The following is a 19,773-nucleotide window of genomic DNA, read 5'->3' on the forward strand; positions in this document are numbered from 1 at the left end:
CTAAGCATTAAGAAAAAACAATCGTTTATTGTCAAATGTTAATTAGTAAAAACAAACATAAAAATAGTAAAACACGTATATTGCAAATTAAGTTCTTAATGACTCCGATGTGTTTTGGGTCTTTGAATTACAGATTCTTTTGATATCAGGCCCAATATTAGAAAGTTGGATTCTCATATTTGGTGTAGCGTCGAGTCTGTTCCTGGACTTTGATTTGGTTGCAGCATAATATGAAAATCCTGTCTCGCATTAATATATGTCGTTGTAAAAGGAAGTAAAACAAGAATAGCTAGTTTTGAAACGCTGGGGTACTTTTCTGTTAAATTTGTCCAGAAATCATTTATTGGCAGTTCCTTGTATTTTTGTTTTAAATCAGAGTCAGTAATTAAGTCAATTAGATTTTCATAATCACTTGCACTGAAGCCTGCGCTTAGCTGTCACTGTAAATGGATTCAGAACCCAAGAATTGTCCTCACTGGATTTTGAAAAATATTGCAAAAGGCTTGATTGGAAGTCATTCAAGTGTTCTTAAATTACGTTAGATACTTCTTCATTTACTTTAGAATTTATTTCAGTCAAAAATTCATGCAAGGTGGGAAAACAATCAAAATTATTCTGTTCAACTGTAGAAATCCAGAATTGCAACTTCCTATCAAAAGATGCAATTTTATCTCTTGTATTAAAAATTGTAGTATTCTTTCCTTGTAATGATAAGTTAATTTCATTGCACTTTGTAAAAATATCTGCCAGATACGCAACTCATCAACCATGAAGAATTTCTTAATAATTCAATAAAATTTTGTCCTAAATTGTGTGACATCAAGAAGACCATTAACTCACTACAAAGTTCAAAAAGCCTCAATAATGCTTTTCCTCTGGGTAGCCATCTCACTTTAGTATGTAATAAAAGTGCGTTATGTGCACTACCCATTTCATCGCACAAAATTTTAAATAATCTGGATTGAAGTGGTCGAGATTTTACATAGTTGATCATTTTTACGGCTTCATCCAAAATACTTTTTAAATATGTAGGAATTCTTTTGGTTACTAGTGCTTGTCTATTCAAAACACAATGACTTTTGGTGGCTCTTGTAGCTACTTGCAGGATACGTGTTACAACTCCCTTCATCTTTCCTACCATTGCTTGAGCACCATCTGTTACAAATATCAATACACTTCTCCCAACCGATTTCCTGTTTTGTAATATAATTTTTAATACAGCTGAATATATCTTCTCCTTTAGTTTTTTCTTGTAGATATTCACACATGAGTAAATCTTCTTCAATACTTTTATCAAATATGTAACGAACAAACACTAGTAATGAGGCCTGCGACATCTGTAGATTCATCCATTTGCAATGAATATTCACTGCAAAGTCCAAGTCGATGAATTAGCTCTTTTTCTTGTCAGCAGAAAGATCTTTGATGGGGTGTGAAACAGTATCATTTGATAATTGTACTGCATCTATTTTTTAGCAACCTGCTCGTTTAACATGCACGATACAATGTCTTTCACACAAGGCTTAATGAGAGTCTCACCAATTGTATGAGCTTCACCATGAAGTTCAATGCGTTAACTCAGGCGAAAAGATGCCTCTGTTGCATTTTCAGTTGTAGCAATTGTAGCCATTTGAAGTTTAGATTTTTCTAGCGAGTCACATTGTCTCTTAAAAAAATGTATATCTTTTCCTTTGTAATCAGTGTGTTTCGTTTCGAAGTGCCTATGAAGTTTAGCTGGAGCCAAAGAACTGTTTACTAGTATTTTATTACATAAAACACAAAATGCATCAGGATCATGTGTATATTGCCAATACACGTAAATCCATAATTTAAATAACTTTCATGGTACTTCCGTTTTAGTCTGTTCTTAGATGACTCTTGTTCTTTAATATTAGCTTTTGAAGAAACCACAGTTTGCAATTCCATATCTTCTCCAACCATACGAGTAGATGTGTCAGCAGAAGTACTTGCTCCTCCTTGTGTTCAAGTTCCTGTCTTTAAACAAGAACCCATGGGTATTTTTTTAATAATATTCAAATTCCAATATTTGTCAGAGCTATAATAAAAACAAATAGAATTGTGTTGTAAAGGTAACTTTAGTATGAAAAACAATAAGATTATAAATAAGAAATGTCGAATAATATAAAAGTAAATGAATAATGCAAAATAGTAAAAAAAGACCGCAACACACAAAAGTAAATATGAATTGCAACAATACTTGTAAGAAAAGTACTAAACCGTATCAAATAATGTAAAAGCAATTGTAATAAGAATGATTTGATAAAGTGTTCAGTAATAACAAAAATTAAACAGTTCGAAATAAATCAGATATTAATTATAAAATTAGTTAAAAGAGTAAGAAGAATTCTTTTATTAAAAGCCACCTCGCCTATTCCCTATATACGGGAATAAAAAGGCGTTAGCTGATTTTTTTTTTCCTGAGGGCCCAGTCCCAACAAATTTACTCGTAAATACCTTTCCAAAAATTTTTAAAGTTCCTACATTAACATAAGTATTAATAATTAATTATGGCATAATCATAAAGAGTATTAGTACACTTATGTATATGGCGTGGCATGTTGACAAATATAAATTACATTTAAATTAGTTATCATTCACTTGACTAATGAAATCTTGTAGCAAAGATCAACAAATCAATTTGTGCTGATTTTCATTGACATATCCCATTCTGATCACCAAATATATTTATAATATTATTATAAGTACTTGCAGACTTTTTCTCCTGTGTGCTGGTAGTTTTCCCTCCTTTTGTACATCCTGGAGATCTTTGTAGGCTTGAGGTGGATGACTCACTATCTGTTCCATCACAAACACCTTCAATAAGAAATTTCTTAATACCAAAATTAAACAAAGTCCCTTGTCTCTTATTCATATTATATTTTAACTGTGTATTCCTATTACTTTTAAAAAAATCACAGCACTCTGGTTTCAGAACAAGCACTTACACACTGCAATACGAACTTGCGAAGAAAGTATTCAGTATTATTAGATCTAAGAACTAGATACAGACTATCTTGATCTTCAATTTCAGTGGAAAAATTTTCTTTATACTTCCTTGCTGATTGGTCACCGACATTTGCAACGCAGATGTTATTTCGTTCAGTTTTGAGAACACGCCGCCCCATTGTTGTAATCGGCTTGCAGGCAATTTTTATGATCGGTCATAAACAGCAGCATTCGCTTTCCCGATTGTTGAAAGATTTCGATGTGTGAAAACTAATGATAATTCATGAATATTTCCATGTTTAAAAATATGCCGCTTGGTCACTGACATTTGCTACAGATGTCATTTCCTTCAGTTTTGAAAACAGGATATGCCGCCCATTGTTATAATTGCTTGCAAATGTTGAAAGTTTTCGATGTGTGAAAATTAACGATACACAGATGTTATTATCTTTGGGTCTGAGCTTTTCGACATATTCATGAATATTATTCTCCTCAGAATGTTTTTACTATAAAATATTTATTCATGAAAAATGCTCCTTCTTCTTCAAGTGTCATCACCTAGAAGGAGGTTGGCATCCGTGTCACGGAACCTTTTTCTTTCTTTTTCTGCTCTGGAACATTTATGGTAATTCAAGCCAGTCCAGTCCTTAATGTCTTCAAACCACATTCTCCTGGGTCTACCTCTCTCTCTCTCTTTTTCCATCCAGTTTCCCTTCTAATTTTAATTTCTGAATGACTTCTTGTCTAGTTAGATGTCCAAAATATTTAAGTTTTCACTCTTTAATTATTTTCATTAATGTTCTTTTCATTTTTGCTTTCTTTAAAACATCTTCGTTTTTCATTTTCTCTGTCCATGGTATTTTCAGCATTCTTCTGATGGTCCACATTTCGAAAGCTTCTAATTTTTTCTCTGCTTCTTTATTTAGAGTCCAAGTTTCACTGTTGTAGAGAAGGCTTGACCAGATATAGCATTTTATTAATCTTCTTCTTGTGTCTATATTAATGTCTCTGGATGTTAGAACAGTTTTCATATCAATAAAGGCTTTTCTTGCTACCTCTGTTCTTCTTTTTATTTCTTTAAGGGAATTTCCTCTGTCTGTAAACATTTGTCCCAAATATATAAAACACTGAACCTGTTCAATTTTCTTTTTGTTAACAGTTATGTTCAGTTTCTTATTTATTGGTTCTTTTGATATAATCTTGCACTTTGTTTTCTTTAGGTTAATAATTAGTTCCATGTCTAAGCTTCTGTTGTCAATTTCTATGATTAAGTTTTGAAGATCATCTTCAGATTCAGCTATAAGAACTGTGTCATCTGCATACCTGAAGTTACCTCCGACTTTCACACCCTTCAGTTCTGAAATATTTTTAAAAACTTGCTCACTATATATATTGTACAGTAAGGGTGATAAGACACATCCTTGCCTTATTCCTTTTTTGATTTCAAAGTTGTCAGAATATGCATTTTTATGTCTTATTGAGGCCATTTGATTCCAGTATATATTTGTAATTATATGCAGATCTTTTCCTTTTAACCCATTATTCTGTAGGATATGTATTAATTTCTTGTGATCTATTGAATCAAATGCTTTGGTGTAATCAATAAAACAAAGATATATGCTTTTCTGGTCAAGGCTTCTTTCACATAATGTTTTCAAATTGAAGATTCCTTCTTTTGTATCTTTGTCTTTTTGAAAACCTGATTGAGTGTCATCTATTTCTACTGACAAACTGCCTTTTATTCTTTCTAGTAATTTTGTAACATGGCTTGTTAAACTTATTAGTCTATATTCTTTACATTCAAAAGTTCTTGGAATTTTGGGAATAATAACAAAGATGGATTTCCTTAGATTATCAGGGATGTATCCTGTATCATAGATGTTATTAAAAATAACCTTTAGGTCATTCAGTGTGTTTTTATTTACTTTCTTTAACAATTCAATAGGGATCTGATCAAGGCCTGGTGTTTTACCTCTTTTCATTTGACTTAGAGCGTATTCTATTTCTTCTTATGTAATTGGTTCAACATCCATATTTTGTATATCTGGTGCGGCTGTGCGATCAGAGTCAAACAGATCTTTTTATGATATCTTGTGTCTCTAGTAGCATTTTTCCATTTTGATCTTTTATACAAGGATTATGGTTGCAAATTTTCTTTTTATTTGTCAGTGCTTGGATTGATTTATGCATTTCTTTACTATTGTGTTTCTTGTCCAGTTCCTCTATTTATTTACATTTTTCATTTAGCCACTTGTCTTTAGTCTTCCTGCATTCATTTTTTATAATTTTACTATACTGTTGTGTACTTTTGTCCAGTTCCTCTATTTCTTTACATTTTTCATTTAGCCACTTGTCTTTAGTCTTCCTGCATTCATTTTTTATAATTTTACTATACTGTTGTGTACTTTTGTTTTTCCGTCTTTCATTCATAAGTTCTAGTATTGATTCAGTCATCCAGTGATTTTTCTTATTGTATTTAATTTTTGGGATAACCTCGTTAGCTGTCTTATATATTGCACTTCTAAAATTTGACTACCTGTTTTCAATTTCTTCTGTGTTACAAAGTATATTGTCTTCTGTTTTATATCCTAATTTCTTCTAATTTCTTCCTAATTTCTGAGTTAAACACCATTATGTTGTCAGATATATTCAGAGCTGTGAAGTCAAGTCTTTCAGTATGATTGTTTTTAGAAATGTTTTTTAGTTTAATTTTTAATGTGGACACAACAGAGTTATGGTCTGAACCTATATCAGCACCTGGGTATTTTTTTATGTTGGTTATATTATTTTTGTATCTATTATTTATCATTATAAAATCTATTTGGTTTCTTATAGAGTTATCTGGGTTTGTCCAAGTATACAGTCTGCGCTTTGGATGTTGAAAGAAAGTATTCATTATATGTAGGTCGTTTTGAATGTAGAATTGTATCAATCTCTCACCTCTTTCATTTCTGTCGCCTAGTCCAAATTTTCCAACAACTGGATTTTCTTCCCCTTCTCCAACCTTTGCATTCAACTCACCCATCACTATGAGTATCTCATTTGATTTTACATATTCTATAGATTTTTTTAAGTTATTATAAAACTCTTCTATTTCATCATTGTGAGTCATCATAGGGGCATAAATCTGGATAATTATGATGTTAAAAGGCTTTGCGGCTAATTTAATAAGTATTATTCTTTCGTTTATGGGCCACAGCCCCATTACACATTTAAAGATATCTTTCTTAATCATGAAACCCACTCCATATTCATGCTTCTCTCCACCAGAATATTCAAATGTAAAGCCATCTTGTTTCACTAATTCCCATCACATCAACTTTAAGTCTTTTTATTTCCTGTATAAGGTTGTCAAAATTCCCTAGTTTATATAATGTTCTCACGTTCCGAGTTCCAATTTTCAAGACTCTGTTTCTTATTTTCAAACGAGGAATATCAGATGCCAACTTTCCTTTTGGATTTAAGTTGACATCATCATGGAGTGCACTTGCAGTGCTCGATTTAATCACAGTTTCAGTGTCTTCTTTCTTGTAACTATTTACAGAGGTTCCAACTTCCAAAGCATAGCTTGTAAAATATTTCCATTTCTCCATGGTCGACTGTAGAATAGAGGATAGTAATGTGGTGAGGCCTCGATCTCTTCCACGTCTGCAATAGCCAGCTAAAGCCAGCTAACTTAGCTCACTCTGTCAGCCATTGATCTGTATTCAGAATCATTGCTGTTGATATATGAATTCTTCCGCCAATGGTGAAACAGCAGATGTCATTGCAGTGCTAACATCTCCCACGCTGGCCACATAACGTCTTGGGAGATGCATGTTATAGCCTTCTGCCAGCTCTTTGCTTAGTATCAACTTTGCCATGGCTCATTACGACACCATGTTTCCCGGGGGATCCACGTGGAGGCATGATACTAAGACTTCCTGGGTATGGCCCTCCAGACTTCATTGAAATATTGGCACTGCCATCTATATCAGTTCCATCAGGGTTTTTGACCGTGTCGTAGATTGCCAGTCCACCACGGAAATCCATCCCAGACTTAACTGTGCTCAACATGCTACAAGCATGACTGATGGCTAGTCAACCAAGATCCTGGTAGGAGAACACAGCTAATTCCGCTCCCTGCTTGGAAAACTAAAATGACAAATTCCAGAACTTCTAGTAGAACACCTATTCACCTTCCGCAGAACACAGTTTGAGAAACCCTGATTTAGAGGTTGGTGTATGGTATGTCACCCTCATTCTTGTGTAAACAAGAATGAGGGTGACTAATGGAATGCTTTGGGGATTCATACTAGGGCCACTGCTCTTTAATGTGTATATTAATGATATAGGTAAAGATTTAAGGGGAGATATTCAGCTGTTTGTGTGCAATGGAAAACTGGGGAGGACATTATTTGATAAAGGTGATGTAGAATAATTTAAATAAATTTGCAGTGTTGTCAAAGGACATTATTTTTCAATTTAATTTTGCAACATGTATGATAATACATTTTGGAATGAAAAGATTACACACTTTGTATCATATTGATGGGATTGATTACACAAAATTGATGAAGCTAGGGATCTCAGAATGATGGTGAATAGAGATTTGAAGTTCTCTTTGCAGTTATAAGTTTGAAGTTGGAAAAATTGTTCAAAGAAAAGTTGGAAAAATAGTTCAAAGGATTACTTGCATGTTGTAGGACACATGACAAGTAAAGGGGAAGTTATTATCCCCTCTTTTTAAGGCTGTGATTCAGCTGGTGACCAAGACACCCAGGTGACCAAATATGTGATACATATTTGGTCACCTGGGTGTTAGAAGGTGGTGAAGAGGATTTAGAGACAAGTGACCAAGCTTGTCACTTGTTTCTAAAACATGTCTGTGCAATGCTCCAGATGAGGATAGATTATGTGAGGATTGCAGAGTTGGGTTGACACCAGCTTTCTCATCAGCTGATGCAGATTCTCCCATAATTTTTATGTTTTTTAGATTAAACCTAGTTTTAAATCTATGCAACCAGCCCTTGCTTGCTGTAAATGACTTTTCTTCTTCTTCTGTTTCGTCTTGTGACCACATGTCTTCATATAGGATCAATGCTTTTGTGGTAACGTGTTACCGTCAATAGGAATCCTTTTTCTTGTCATGTCTTCAAATTCAAAGCTTTCTCTACCTTGAGTAATGGCTTATCACGCACTGCACCTGTAACTTTTGCAGATTTGGGTGCAATGGAAAGACTGGCATGAATTTTTTCTTATTCTTCAACACTTCATGTATCGAAGATTCATTTTTATTATAGATCTTGGCAGCTGTTGCAATCGAATTTTTTTCTACTTCAATCATATTGATAATCTGATTTTTCACTAATACTGAGCGCTTCACATCTTCTCTTCGGTTTTGAAGCCATTTTTAAAATTTTCACAATTTATTTGCTTGAATTTAAATGCAATTTTTAATTGCAATGACAGACAATTTACTGCTTTCTTTGACAATTCAAGTAAAACTAAATATGAACAAACATGCACATTTAAGTCTACATGCCCAGCAAAAGAAGTGTGTTTTGACAAGTTTTCAAATTGCTCTTATGCATGTTTCAACCGGTGTGGTGCTCGACTGTTTCACGTGCTTTTTTCGAACCACGGATATGGGGGGGGGGACCTACTGTATTTGCATACAACAGATATATATGTAGCAAGACCACTTAGATAGGATGAACAATCCTGTCAAACCATTAGTCAGGTTTATAGATTGCGGTTTAATTATGATGGGCCACTGATCTAATATATTAAGAGTAAGGTGAGAATATATTTTTATTTAAAAAAAAAAACACACACACAAGAGGTTACAAGACCTACAAGATGTGGCTGAAAAGTTTTGAGACTAATATTAACATGAGCATTATGCATATCATCTGTTGGCTGACAGAAATACTTGTAGAGAAACTTTGATTATCATGTAACCAAGTTTCATTAGCTTGTGTTCAGCTTGTTGATCTAACATGCATTTTGTGAGCGATATTTTTATGTGTTGTTACTGACGCATTGGAAGAGCAAAGAGGATCGAGCTGTTTTGTGTCATAGACTTTTAAGAATATTAGAAGAAGATGGATCTTTTTTGGAACAAAATTGTTAATAGTGATAAAACTTGGTGTTTTGCATGTGATCCTGCATTGAAGCGGCAGAGTGCATAATGGGTGTGGAAAAAATCACCAAAATCCAAGAAGCTCTATTTTTAGAAATCTCAGTTGAAAACGATTCTCATCATCTTTTTCATTCTGAGTTTGTCTCTAATGGTTAAAAGATCAATGCAGAATTTTTATAAGTTTTGCATTGTTGACTAGAAAGAATGAATTCAGCAACACCAGCATTTTACCAATTCAATGATTGTTTCCTGCTTCATTACAGCACACCTTCACACAACACTGCAGTTGTGAAACAATTTTTGGCAAGCAAGAAAGTCACTGTCCTTCACAACCAGCCCTTCTTGCCTAACCTTGCTCCAGCTGATTATTTTCTTTTCTCAAAATTAAAATTTTCATTAATCATTTCATTTCGTTCATCATTTCCAAACATTAAATGAGATTCAGAGTACAGTTACAAGGGAGCTGAAGAGCAACCTAAAAAGGCATTCCTAGATAGCATCAGCAAATTGTCTGAATGCACAAACAAGTGCATCAGTCAAGGAAGAGTGGTGTCTTCTTTGAAGTTTAACCTAAAATTAGCATGATGTATTTATTAATTGTTGTTTTATATTGTATAAAAAACTTTTGAACCACATCCTGCATAACACAATAGCTCCATGTGTGGAAAAGTGGTTCAAAAAAAAAAAAAAGAAATCTATTATCAAGTGTCTTGACAAGGCCATGGTTTGTATTCATTGAAAAAAAAAAAAAGAAAAAATATGGTGAAGACTGTTCCATAGAGCAGAGATACATGAAATGAAGGAAGAAGAGAGAGAGAGAGAGAGATTGATTTGATATATTTGCCAGGTGGTGTTTCACAGGAAGGTTTGTGTGAAGAAAGCTCCTGGTTCAAATAAGTTTTTCTTGACTAATTAATTGTAAATAAGTGTGGGTTTATGTGTAGCAGTAGAAGTTGTGAACTTGCAGTGTTTGTAGTGTGTGGATTTGTTTGTTTACAAAATCATTAAACTTAGAGCAGAATATAGTAACTGGTGAAGGAAATATGGTGACAGCTTTGTCTTTACAAGAGTTTGATTTTAGTTGTTGCGTGAAATGTGAGGGATGTGATATGTATTTGTTAGATTATGTCGATTAATTATGGATATTTAAGGCAGGTGGAAGGAGGGTGTTTGTAAAGTGTGATATGAATATGGACTTATGAATATGATAGGTGGTAATATATTTAATAACAGGAGGCTTTAATAGCGAGGATGCCACGAGAAGGATGAGTGCTTATCTGATAATATCACTTTCCACTGTAAAAGAGAGCGAAATAGTAGTAAAAAAGTTTTTAAAAAGTGTATCAATGGCAGTAAGAATTGCCAAAGCGATATGAATGTAGCAGAAGTTGAAAAACGGAGTGCAATTAACAGTAAGGTGGCAATTGACGTTGATGGCAAACAAGCATGTGTTACTGGTAATAAAATAGAGAGAGTGAATTATAGTGAAAAAATTATTCAAGATGAGGCAAGAGATCAAATGGATGTAGAGTGAAATTAGAGAATCGTAGATATTAATGGAAGAGTGAAAAAAACAAAAACTAATGCTGCCATTATGAAAGAGGTAACGAAACACTCAAGGTTTTGTATGGGGATTTGATCATTAGAGGTGTGGTAAACAAGAAGATGCACAAGGTTTTTCTCTGGAGGTAAAATCAATGCAGTGGTTGAGGTGTTAAATATGAGCAAAACAGTTGATAGTGGTAATAGAGAAAAATGATTTGACTGGGAACAAGAAAAATGTAACATTGAATATCACCAGGAACTTGTTGAGAAGAATAAAAAATAATAGTGTGATAGAAAAGGTAGTTAGTATGTTGCCCAGGTATGATAGTGATGAAATGAGGTGGAGAATAAGAATTATGAATGATATGTTGGTAGAAATGTGTGAGGAGAAAGATGTGCAGTTTATTAATGTGCGGAATGAGTTTGAAGGATGAATTGAACTATATAAAAGTCATTGACTGTATTTGAATGGTTTCAGTGTGAGTCATTTGGAGATACTGCTGCTGGAAGGGAGAGTAATGAGTACAAGCAGGAAAATAAGGAAGGAGAGATTGAAGTGGTGCATATGAATGAAGGTGTGAGTAGCATGAGTTTAGGGAATGAGAGAACAATGCAAGACAAACAGGGAAACAGAGAGACTCAGGGTAAATAGGGGAACACATTGTGAGAAAGGCTGATGCTCCAAGAGAATGTGAATGCATTTGTAGACAGAAAGGTAAGATGATGACCTGGGATCTAGGGAAAGCAGTTAGATTTGAAGAAGGTTCTGGGATGAATAAGAAGAAAAAGAAATGGCTCAAAGAAAGTATGAAGAAGTCATATCTAATAAGTAGTGTCAGTAAAACTTGTTATAGATCTAGGAATGAACTGTTATGTTTCTTTATGAATGCTAGAAGTAGCAGAAAGAAGGGAATGAAATGGTTGTGTTGATTGAGTTTGTTCACCCAAAATTGTTGGAATGAGTGAGACATGTTGGATGAGAATGGCATCCTGACAGGAATAGAGATGGAAGGATATGAGGTATTTTGTGAAGGTAAGGGGACAAACCTGGCTTTTTACCTTTCTGTCATGAAGATAGAAAGGGTAAAATGGGAGGTGGAGATTGATGATACAGTAGAAAAAGAGTGATGTCCATACAAGGTAGAGATGCAAGAGGGAAATTGTGGCAGTGGTTTTGAGGCAGTATGTTGTTGTGAGGTAGAGGTGAATAGAATGAAATACAGTGGATTCTAGTTAATCTGGGACACATCGGGACAAGAACACTTTGTCCCAATTAAGCGACGGCCCCAATTATGTGAAATTTTATGGGAAAAGCTAAAATATCACAAAAAGTTAAAATTGTTTAAAAATAGACAAACTTTTAGTATACTGTTAACCATGCTTTTATTTAAAAAAACGAGATGTCAGTATTCCTAAAGAGTTAATTATACATAGGCATCTATCAAAGCATATTTTCCCTAACAGTTATTTTGGAGAAATTTATCGAGTGTACCCTGACACGTTCCCTTTCTAGATATCTAGTTCCGGTATCTAATTCAGATAAAGGACTGCTTTCATTGCCTTCTTGCATAAAGTAGTATCGTAATTCAGCAATAAATTTCCTGGCTTCCTGGTTAGTCACTTGCTTCATGTTTAGGTGTGTCATCCTCATTACTTTCCTCAATTGTATCCTCACAATTTTCATTGTAATATTGAAGGCTATTGTCAATGCATAAAAATTCTTCATAGTTTCTGACATGCTGTGGTTCCAAAATGATTACATTTTCATTATCAGTCATGTCTAGCATTTCCTGGTCTGAATTGTTAAAACCACAATGAGCAAAGCAGTTTTGAATTGTTTGCTGCTTATTTCTCACCAGCCATCCGCAACAAATTGTACTGCCTGTAAAACAATAACCTTTGCACTGATTTCTGCACAGTTGTCCAGAAGCAGAAGAATTTTTCTTGAATTTTGTTGCAGTTCTGCATCAGAACTCATTAGCCATTCCTGAAAAATAACAGAAGTCATCCATGCATTCTTGTTGGCATAATACAGAACTAGCAAACTATCCATTCTAAGACCTTTAAAGCATTGAGACTTGGTTCTTTTTCCATTAACCAATAGCTTCTGTTTGTTACTTCCAGACATGTTACAGCAGCGCAACACACTAATACGATACATTGCTTTTTTTTTGAACCTCTTTGAGCGACTCGGGGGATGCTGTGGATTGTATTCTCGTAAGCTCTCAGATCAACTTACGAAAATTTAATAGTTTCTACAAACATTCGACTTTTAAATAATGTTGAATCTAGTATCCATTTTGCCTATGTAATTTTACATGGCAAGAATGAAGCCTTAGTGTCTTTCTTTTAGTAATAAATAATATGATTGAATTACCCAATGAGTAGCAAGGCTTTTCTCATTTGCTGAAAGAAAAAAAAAAAAAATAGAATAGTTGATGCGATATTTATATTAAATCGAATAACAGAGAAATCAATATATTTATGTAAAGTATTTGGTAGAAAAATTAAAAGACAATAATCACACAAAAAATCAGAAAAATACTAAATCATATTTCTCAGAATTACTGAAGAGTATGTACATTTAATAATATATAAGAAATACAGAACAGGTACAATAAGTCATTAAAATAATTACCAAAGGAATTAAATGAGGCAACTCATTAAAGCTTGTCTTATTTACATTAATGAAAGATAAAATAAAAAGTAAACAAAATGGGAAGTGTGGGCTACAAATTAAAAACGAAAAAAATAATAATAATCGGATATGCTGATGATATTTTACTAGCAGAAAATGAAGATGATTTACAAAGATTATTAAATGCATTCTTTAATGCAGCAGAAAAGAAAAATCTTAAAATATCAACAGGAAAAAAAAAGCAACTAAAATTTTTGCATTTTCCTCCAGTATTATTTTTGATAACACTCGAATTCCCAGACTAGATGAGATTTTCTTCTCGGAATTACTCTGACATCAGGCCTCTCCTGGCATAAATACATTACAACCATTGCATCCTCAGCTTCCAAAAAACTAGCATTTTTCTTTTGTTCAAGACGTCACTTCATCTCTAAACAGTGTTAACTTTATACAAATCACAAATCAGCCTAGCTATCGAATACTGTTCTCACATACAGAGTGGGGCTTCTAAAAGCTCCTCAAAATGCTTGACTCAATACAGAGGAGAGCAATTAAACTAATAAATGACCCATCTCTTACCAACTCGTTCCCCTCACTTTCACATAGACATTTAGTCTCTGTAATTTGTATATTCTATAAATATTTCCATGGGAAATGTTCATCTGAAACAGCATCAATAATTCCCCCACTCTGTACTAAGCCCATTGGAACATATACAGCTGCTGCCTCTTTCACAGCACACCTTGAAACCCACAGAACAAGTTTCTTTTCTTCTTCTGTCATCCCTGCTACTGCTATACTGTGGAACAGTCTTTCCCCTGGTGTATTTCCCCAAGGTATACAATATACAGGCTTTTAAATCAAACGTAAACAAGCTTCTCTTTCCCAACCCATTACCCATATATAGTACTAATGTACTATGGGTTGATCAGCCAACTTCTTGTGTATGGGGCCCAACATAAAAAAAAAAAATGCTGAGATATTTAATAAGTTGTAAATTAGAAATCAAAACTAGTAAGTTGAAATATTTAGGAATAGAACTAAATATCTATTGAATCACACAAAATGAATTCAATGAACGAGCAGTAAATACTAATGAAATCTCATATCACCTTTTCTCGCATTTAATAGTACCCAGATCTCTTCAGAGATCACATTTACTTTCTTAGTCTGACATTCACTTCCAACCTTTGCTGACACAAACATATCATATTTTTAATTATAGAAAGTTTTTTCACTTAGTTACAAAGTATATTATACTTAACAAGAAATTGTACTCTTGTTTTAATCCTTTACCGAAACAAAAGTAAACAAAGCTTGTGCATGAAATATCTCCATGACATCTCTGAAAGGGAGTCTGTTTTACATTATGAAATTCTGAGGCTATTGATGTGAAGTCAACAGCCTTTTACAAGTAGGTTTTCTTATGCTTGAGTAAAGCATTAAAAGAAGAAAATAATGTCTTGCCAAAGTATAATATCGCACTTATAGTTTCCTATTACTTTTCTCTCGTGTACAAATCTAGAGAAAGGTTTTTTTCTACACAAATTATTAGACATCTGTGCTGTAGTATTTATATGGTATTTATATTGCATTTTTCTAGTTAAAGCATTAGTTGTCACAAATTCCTTTTTATAATGCAGATAGCTGGAGTGATGGCAATCAAAAGGTTTCATCATCCACAGTATCAGGAAGAGAAACTGTGGCTTCACTTCAAGGATTGAAACCAGTGACAAGCTATCATGTTAGAATTATGGCAGAAAATACTCTGGGCTGGAGTGAACCAAGCCAAGTGATACATATCACCACAGGAGAAGAAGGTAAAAATTAATAAAATTTACTTGCTTATCAGTGACATTTTCTTATCAGCATTAGTATCTGTATAATTCTTTTTACTATTATGGTTTCTTGAAACATTTACTATTTTAAACAGTTTTCCATACTCAGGGTCACAGTCTAGGTGTGGATAATCAAGGCCTTTTGTTGGTTTACAAACTCTTAAAATGATCAAAATGGGCTAGATGGCTAAGAATAATATAGGGTGTAACACTGAGATATCATTCATAGCCCAGTGATCCTCGACCCCCCCCCCTTCCTCCTGTGAAAGTAATCTTGCATCAGTATTATTCTTTGCATTTCATTATAATATGTATTTCAAAGGAAATGTTTCATGTTATTTCATGTTGTTTGTGGTGTTGCTTGCAAATTTGATGCATGATTTCTTTAAAAAAACTTTTGTATTTTAACCACCCAACTGGCAGTGATGTATATTTACGTCCATCAAAACATGGATACTGAGTGTCCATTAAAATTTTAATAGCATTGATATTTCATCCAAATGGATATTTGAATAGTTAAATATTGGCAGTTTAAAACATGTAAATTATATTAATAAGAATTGAAAGAAAGAAAACAAACTTCATTCTTTCTTTCTGGTTATTGATAGAAACTATCTGAACCTTAATCAGCAACTTGAACGAGGTTATTGTGGCCTTCTTAATGTTATTTGCACCTTCTTCTATCTTTGAAATTGAAAGCTTGAAAGACCTACAAGAAATTTACTTATTGTAAAAAAATTATTTCCAATATTAGCTTTTATAAAAGCACCTTGTTTCAGAGCTACAATTATAGTGCAGTTTTGAGGACATTGTGACATTTGTCCTTTGGGTTGGAAAGATCTGGTTTGAATTCTGTCTAGGATGTGAAAAACTTTTATAAGGGCTTTTTGAACTGAAAGTGAGTGAGTCCATCTCATATACAAATGGATGTTTGTTTTTTTTCCCCAGAAAATTGGGTGTTGCGTTGTGCAAAACAGGCATACTGGTCAGGATGTAAGCAGTTAACAGACATAATACAGTAGCCTCATAGCTTTAGTTACTTTAGTCGTCATTCAAACCAAACTGTTTTCATGATATTGCACTGTCAGTATCATGAAAATAGTTTTTTTTTTAATTTTTTTTTTTTTATTTTTATCATTAAAGAAAGTGTATTTATGCCAAGTTATACAAAACATTGAGTGAATTTGAAATGGAACAGATATTTCATAAAAGAAAGGATGTGTGATTTTAAATATTACTCAGTTTTGTATGAATGCACTTCATCATTGGACGGGGTTAATTCGATTAAGTGAAGTTTTAACTAACTTCACTTAAAAAGTATATAAAAGTTCTTCACAATCTAGGTAGGATTTGAACTCCTCTCTTTTGAGCTAAGAACAAATGTTGCCAAGAACAGTTTTTCATGGCCACACTCTAAGTGAATATATGAATATACACTGCTCAGAAAAGTCAATAGACACCATAGTGTGAAGAGCAAACAGCCATAGCACCCACCTTAACAAGATGAAGGATCTACTTTCACCGTGATGACTGCAGCAATCCTACAGAGCATATTTTCCACAAGCTGCACATCCTTGAATCCCCACTGTTTGATCTGCTTTGTCTCTACCAAAAATTTCTCTACCTCATCATCATCATGCTTAACAAGGATTTAGGCTTAGAATCTCTTAAGTCATCATTGAATCTCTTAAGAGGACATCCTGGTTTTCTTTTTCCTAATAGTTTGTAATTTAAGTCTTGTTTTGGCAATCTTTTTGATTTCATTCTTTCAACGTGTTCCATCCATTTATGTTTATATTTTTAATTTTTTCTACTACTGATTCCTGGTTTAATTCTTTCATAATTTCTTCATTTTTCTTGTGATCGAATAGAGTATACTTTGCAGTTTTTCTCATAAATTTCATTATAGCTATTATTAATCTTTGTCTTTTTGTTTTATTGTCCATATTTCACTTCCATACAATAGGACTGGTAGGGCTAACATATTGTATACTTTTAGTCTGGTTTGTTTTTGAACTAGGTTAGGTTTAAATAGAGTTAATTATGGCTGTTATTTTTAAATATTTAATAATTTTTAGGTTTATACCTTTTTCATATTGATATGTAATCATACATCCTAGGTAGTTAAATGAATTCACCTTAAGTTAGCGGACCCACTGGACTATCCATCACCAGGCCAGTCACCCAACATGGAGAATATTAATCTACTTTTAAGCCAACATAAAAAAGTAATCGAAATGAGTCTATGGAAAACCAAACCAACCTGCCCTTTTCATATACTCTCTCTATTGCTCTCCAAACTCCATCAATAACTTCAACTATATCTCTCTAAAGCTCAACTTTCTGCAATTGAAATACCCCAATAGTGAGGTCATCATTCTTGGTATCTTCAATGTCCACAACTCACATTAGCTTCCCTTCTCCAGTTTCACAGACCAAGTAGGCAGGGATGCTGAGGTGTTTGCATCAGCAGTGACCTAACTCAGATAATCAATCTTCCTACCAGAACACCTTACAACCCCTCCAATTTGACAACATACTTGACCTCTTCCTAACAAGCTCCCCTTCCAGGTATACTGTGGTTGTCGGTTCTCCTCTTAGCAACTCAAACCACAACCTCATACAAGTCTCTTTTACCACAGACCAACCTTCACCCACCAGTTCACAGTCTTGTGTTCTTGGGCACTACAAGGGTGCCAACTGGAAGGACCTCCATGACTTCTATTCCTTCTTCTCATGGTCTGACTACTGCTTCAGTTCTTCTGATCCAAACACCTGCTCAGACTAAATTACAGAAATCATCCTCACAGGCTTCATTGGAGGGAATAAGGGATGAAGACTTTCATCCCTTATTCCACTTCAAATTCTCAGCAACTATCCAAGCCTTGGTTCTTAAAAGAGTGTGCCAATGCTGTAAAAGAAAAAAATTTCTACTTACCACGAATGGCTCAAGACCAAAACTCCAGCTGTCCACTCTGCCTACGCTAGAGCTTGCAACAGTTGTAAAAGAATCATCACCAAGTTCAAGTCACACTTTGAAAGAGACAAATGTTTCAAACTCACCTCCTGTAAATAGCAGTTGATCCTTTTGATCCCTTTCCAAGGCCATTGGGTGCAACTTCTGCCCACCGAGATTTCCACTACTCTCACATTTGGATGGTACTGTGGTCACCTCACCAAAAGACAAGGTCAACTTAATGGCATAACTCTTCTCTTCAATTCCTGCATTGATGACCTGGGCCAAGTTCCCTCCACACTACCCCCAGAATGGCTCTCTTCATGTCAGCCCTAGTCTTCCAACAAAAAGAAATCTGAAGAAGCCTCAATAACCTAAACACATAAAAGGGGCATCTGGGCCTGATGGTATCCCACCTATTGTGTCAAAAAATTTTTTCCCAGAACTAACACCTATCCTGTATCGCTTCTTCAATCTATCCTATTCAACTGGCATCTACCCTACAACATGGAAGCATGTGCACATCCAGCCCATTCCAAAGAAAAGTGATAAAAGTCAACCAACAAACTACCATCCAATTGCTCTCACTTCTTTTCTCTATAAAGTTATGGAGAAGGTCATCAATGACCAACTCTTGAACCACCTATAGTCATACCAGCAGTATGGATTCCCCCACTCACAATCTACAACCGGTTTTCTTGTTTTCACCACCCAGCCATGGGGACTGGGTGGTGAAAACAAGGGCTCAAACCATAGAGAAATTTGGAGAAACTCACGTATTTTCCCTCAACATTTCAAAGGGCATTTCATCAGGTTTGGCAGAGGGGCCTACTTAACAAACTGCCATCCTATGATCTGCCTTCATTACTCTGCAACTGGATTGCCAGCTTACTCACTGGTCGCTCACTACGTGTTATGGTTGACAGTTTGCACTCCTCAGATTTCCCCATTAATGTGGGGAGTACTCTAGGAGGGTTCTGTTCTTTCACCCACTCTCTTTCTCTTATATATAGATAACCTGCTCTCTTAAACTTCCAATCCTATCCATAGCTTTGCCAATGACAATACACTCCATTCTCCCTTGTCATTTGACAAACTTGTAATACTCAAGTATTAGAATCCTCAAGCTCTACCATGACCAGTGATCCGAACTCAGATCTCCTGGCTATATCCCAGTGGGTCAATGCCACAAAAACGCAGTCCTGCCTGATTGCTCACAAGAAGAATTCTCTACTTGGACTGACCTACACCTCTGATCTTTCCTGGCACAACCACATTTTAACTATAGTGTCCACAGCCACCAAAAAAACTTGGTGTACTTTTTTGCACAAGACACTACTTCACACCTTCACAGTTGCTAACTCTATACAAAGCCCAAATCCACCCAGCCATGGAATATTGCTCCCATATTTAGAGTGGAGCACCAAAATCCTTTCTGAGATTGCTCTATTCTATCCAGAAGAGGGCAATCTAGTTAAATAATCCCTCTCTCACACCGTCTTCAGTCTCTCTGACAGACATTCAATTTCTGCCTTGTAACTCATCCCATCCACTTCTGTCCTTTGGAACAGTCTCCCACACTCTGCCTTTCCCAAAGATTACAACCCTCAGCTGTTCAAGCAAAATGTGAACAGATTCCTCCTTTCTTCTGTTTCTCTTGCTCATGCAAGGCACTAATATGATATAGGTCCCGTGGCCTTTTTTG

The 19,773-nt window shown here is 34.6% G+C and overlaps 1 protein-coding gene across 7 annotated transcripts in view; it reads left to right on the forward strand.

Moving 5' to 3' along the window:
* Window positions 1-19,773, forward strand: part of LOC150094689 (cell adhesion molecule Dscam1-like) — a 772,561-nt gene that overhangs the window by 517,577 nt on the left and 235,211 nt on the right. For all 7 annotated transcript variants that reach the window (XM_090411389.1, XM_090411386.1, XM_090411388.1 and 4 more), the window contains one exon: window positions 14,918-15,094. In XM_090411389.1, coding sequence (XP_090267515.1) covers window positions 14,918-15,094 — 177 coding nt within the window. The remainder of the gene's footprint in view (window positions 1-14,917; window positions 15,095-19,773) is intronic.

Source organism: Typopeltis vanoorti, chromosome 21 (genome assembly GCF_054136105.1).
Source record: "Typopeltis vanoorti isolate ZY-2024b chromosome 21, IOZ_Tvanoo_1.0, whole genome shotgun sequence".
NCBI classification, from domain to species: domain Eukaryota; kingdom Metazoa; phylum Arthropoda; class Arachnida; order Uropygi; family Thelyphonidae; genus Typopeltis; species Typopeltis vanoorti.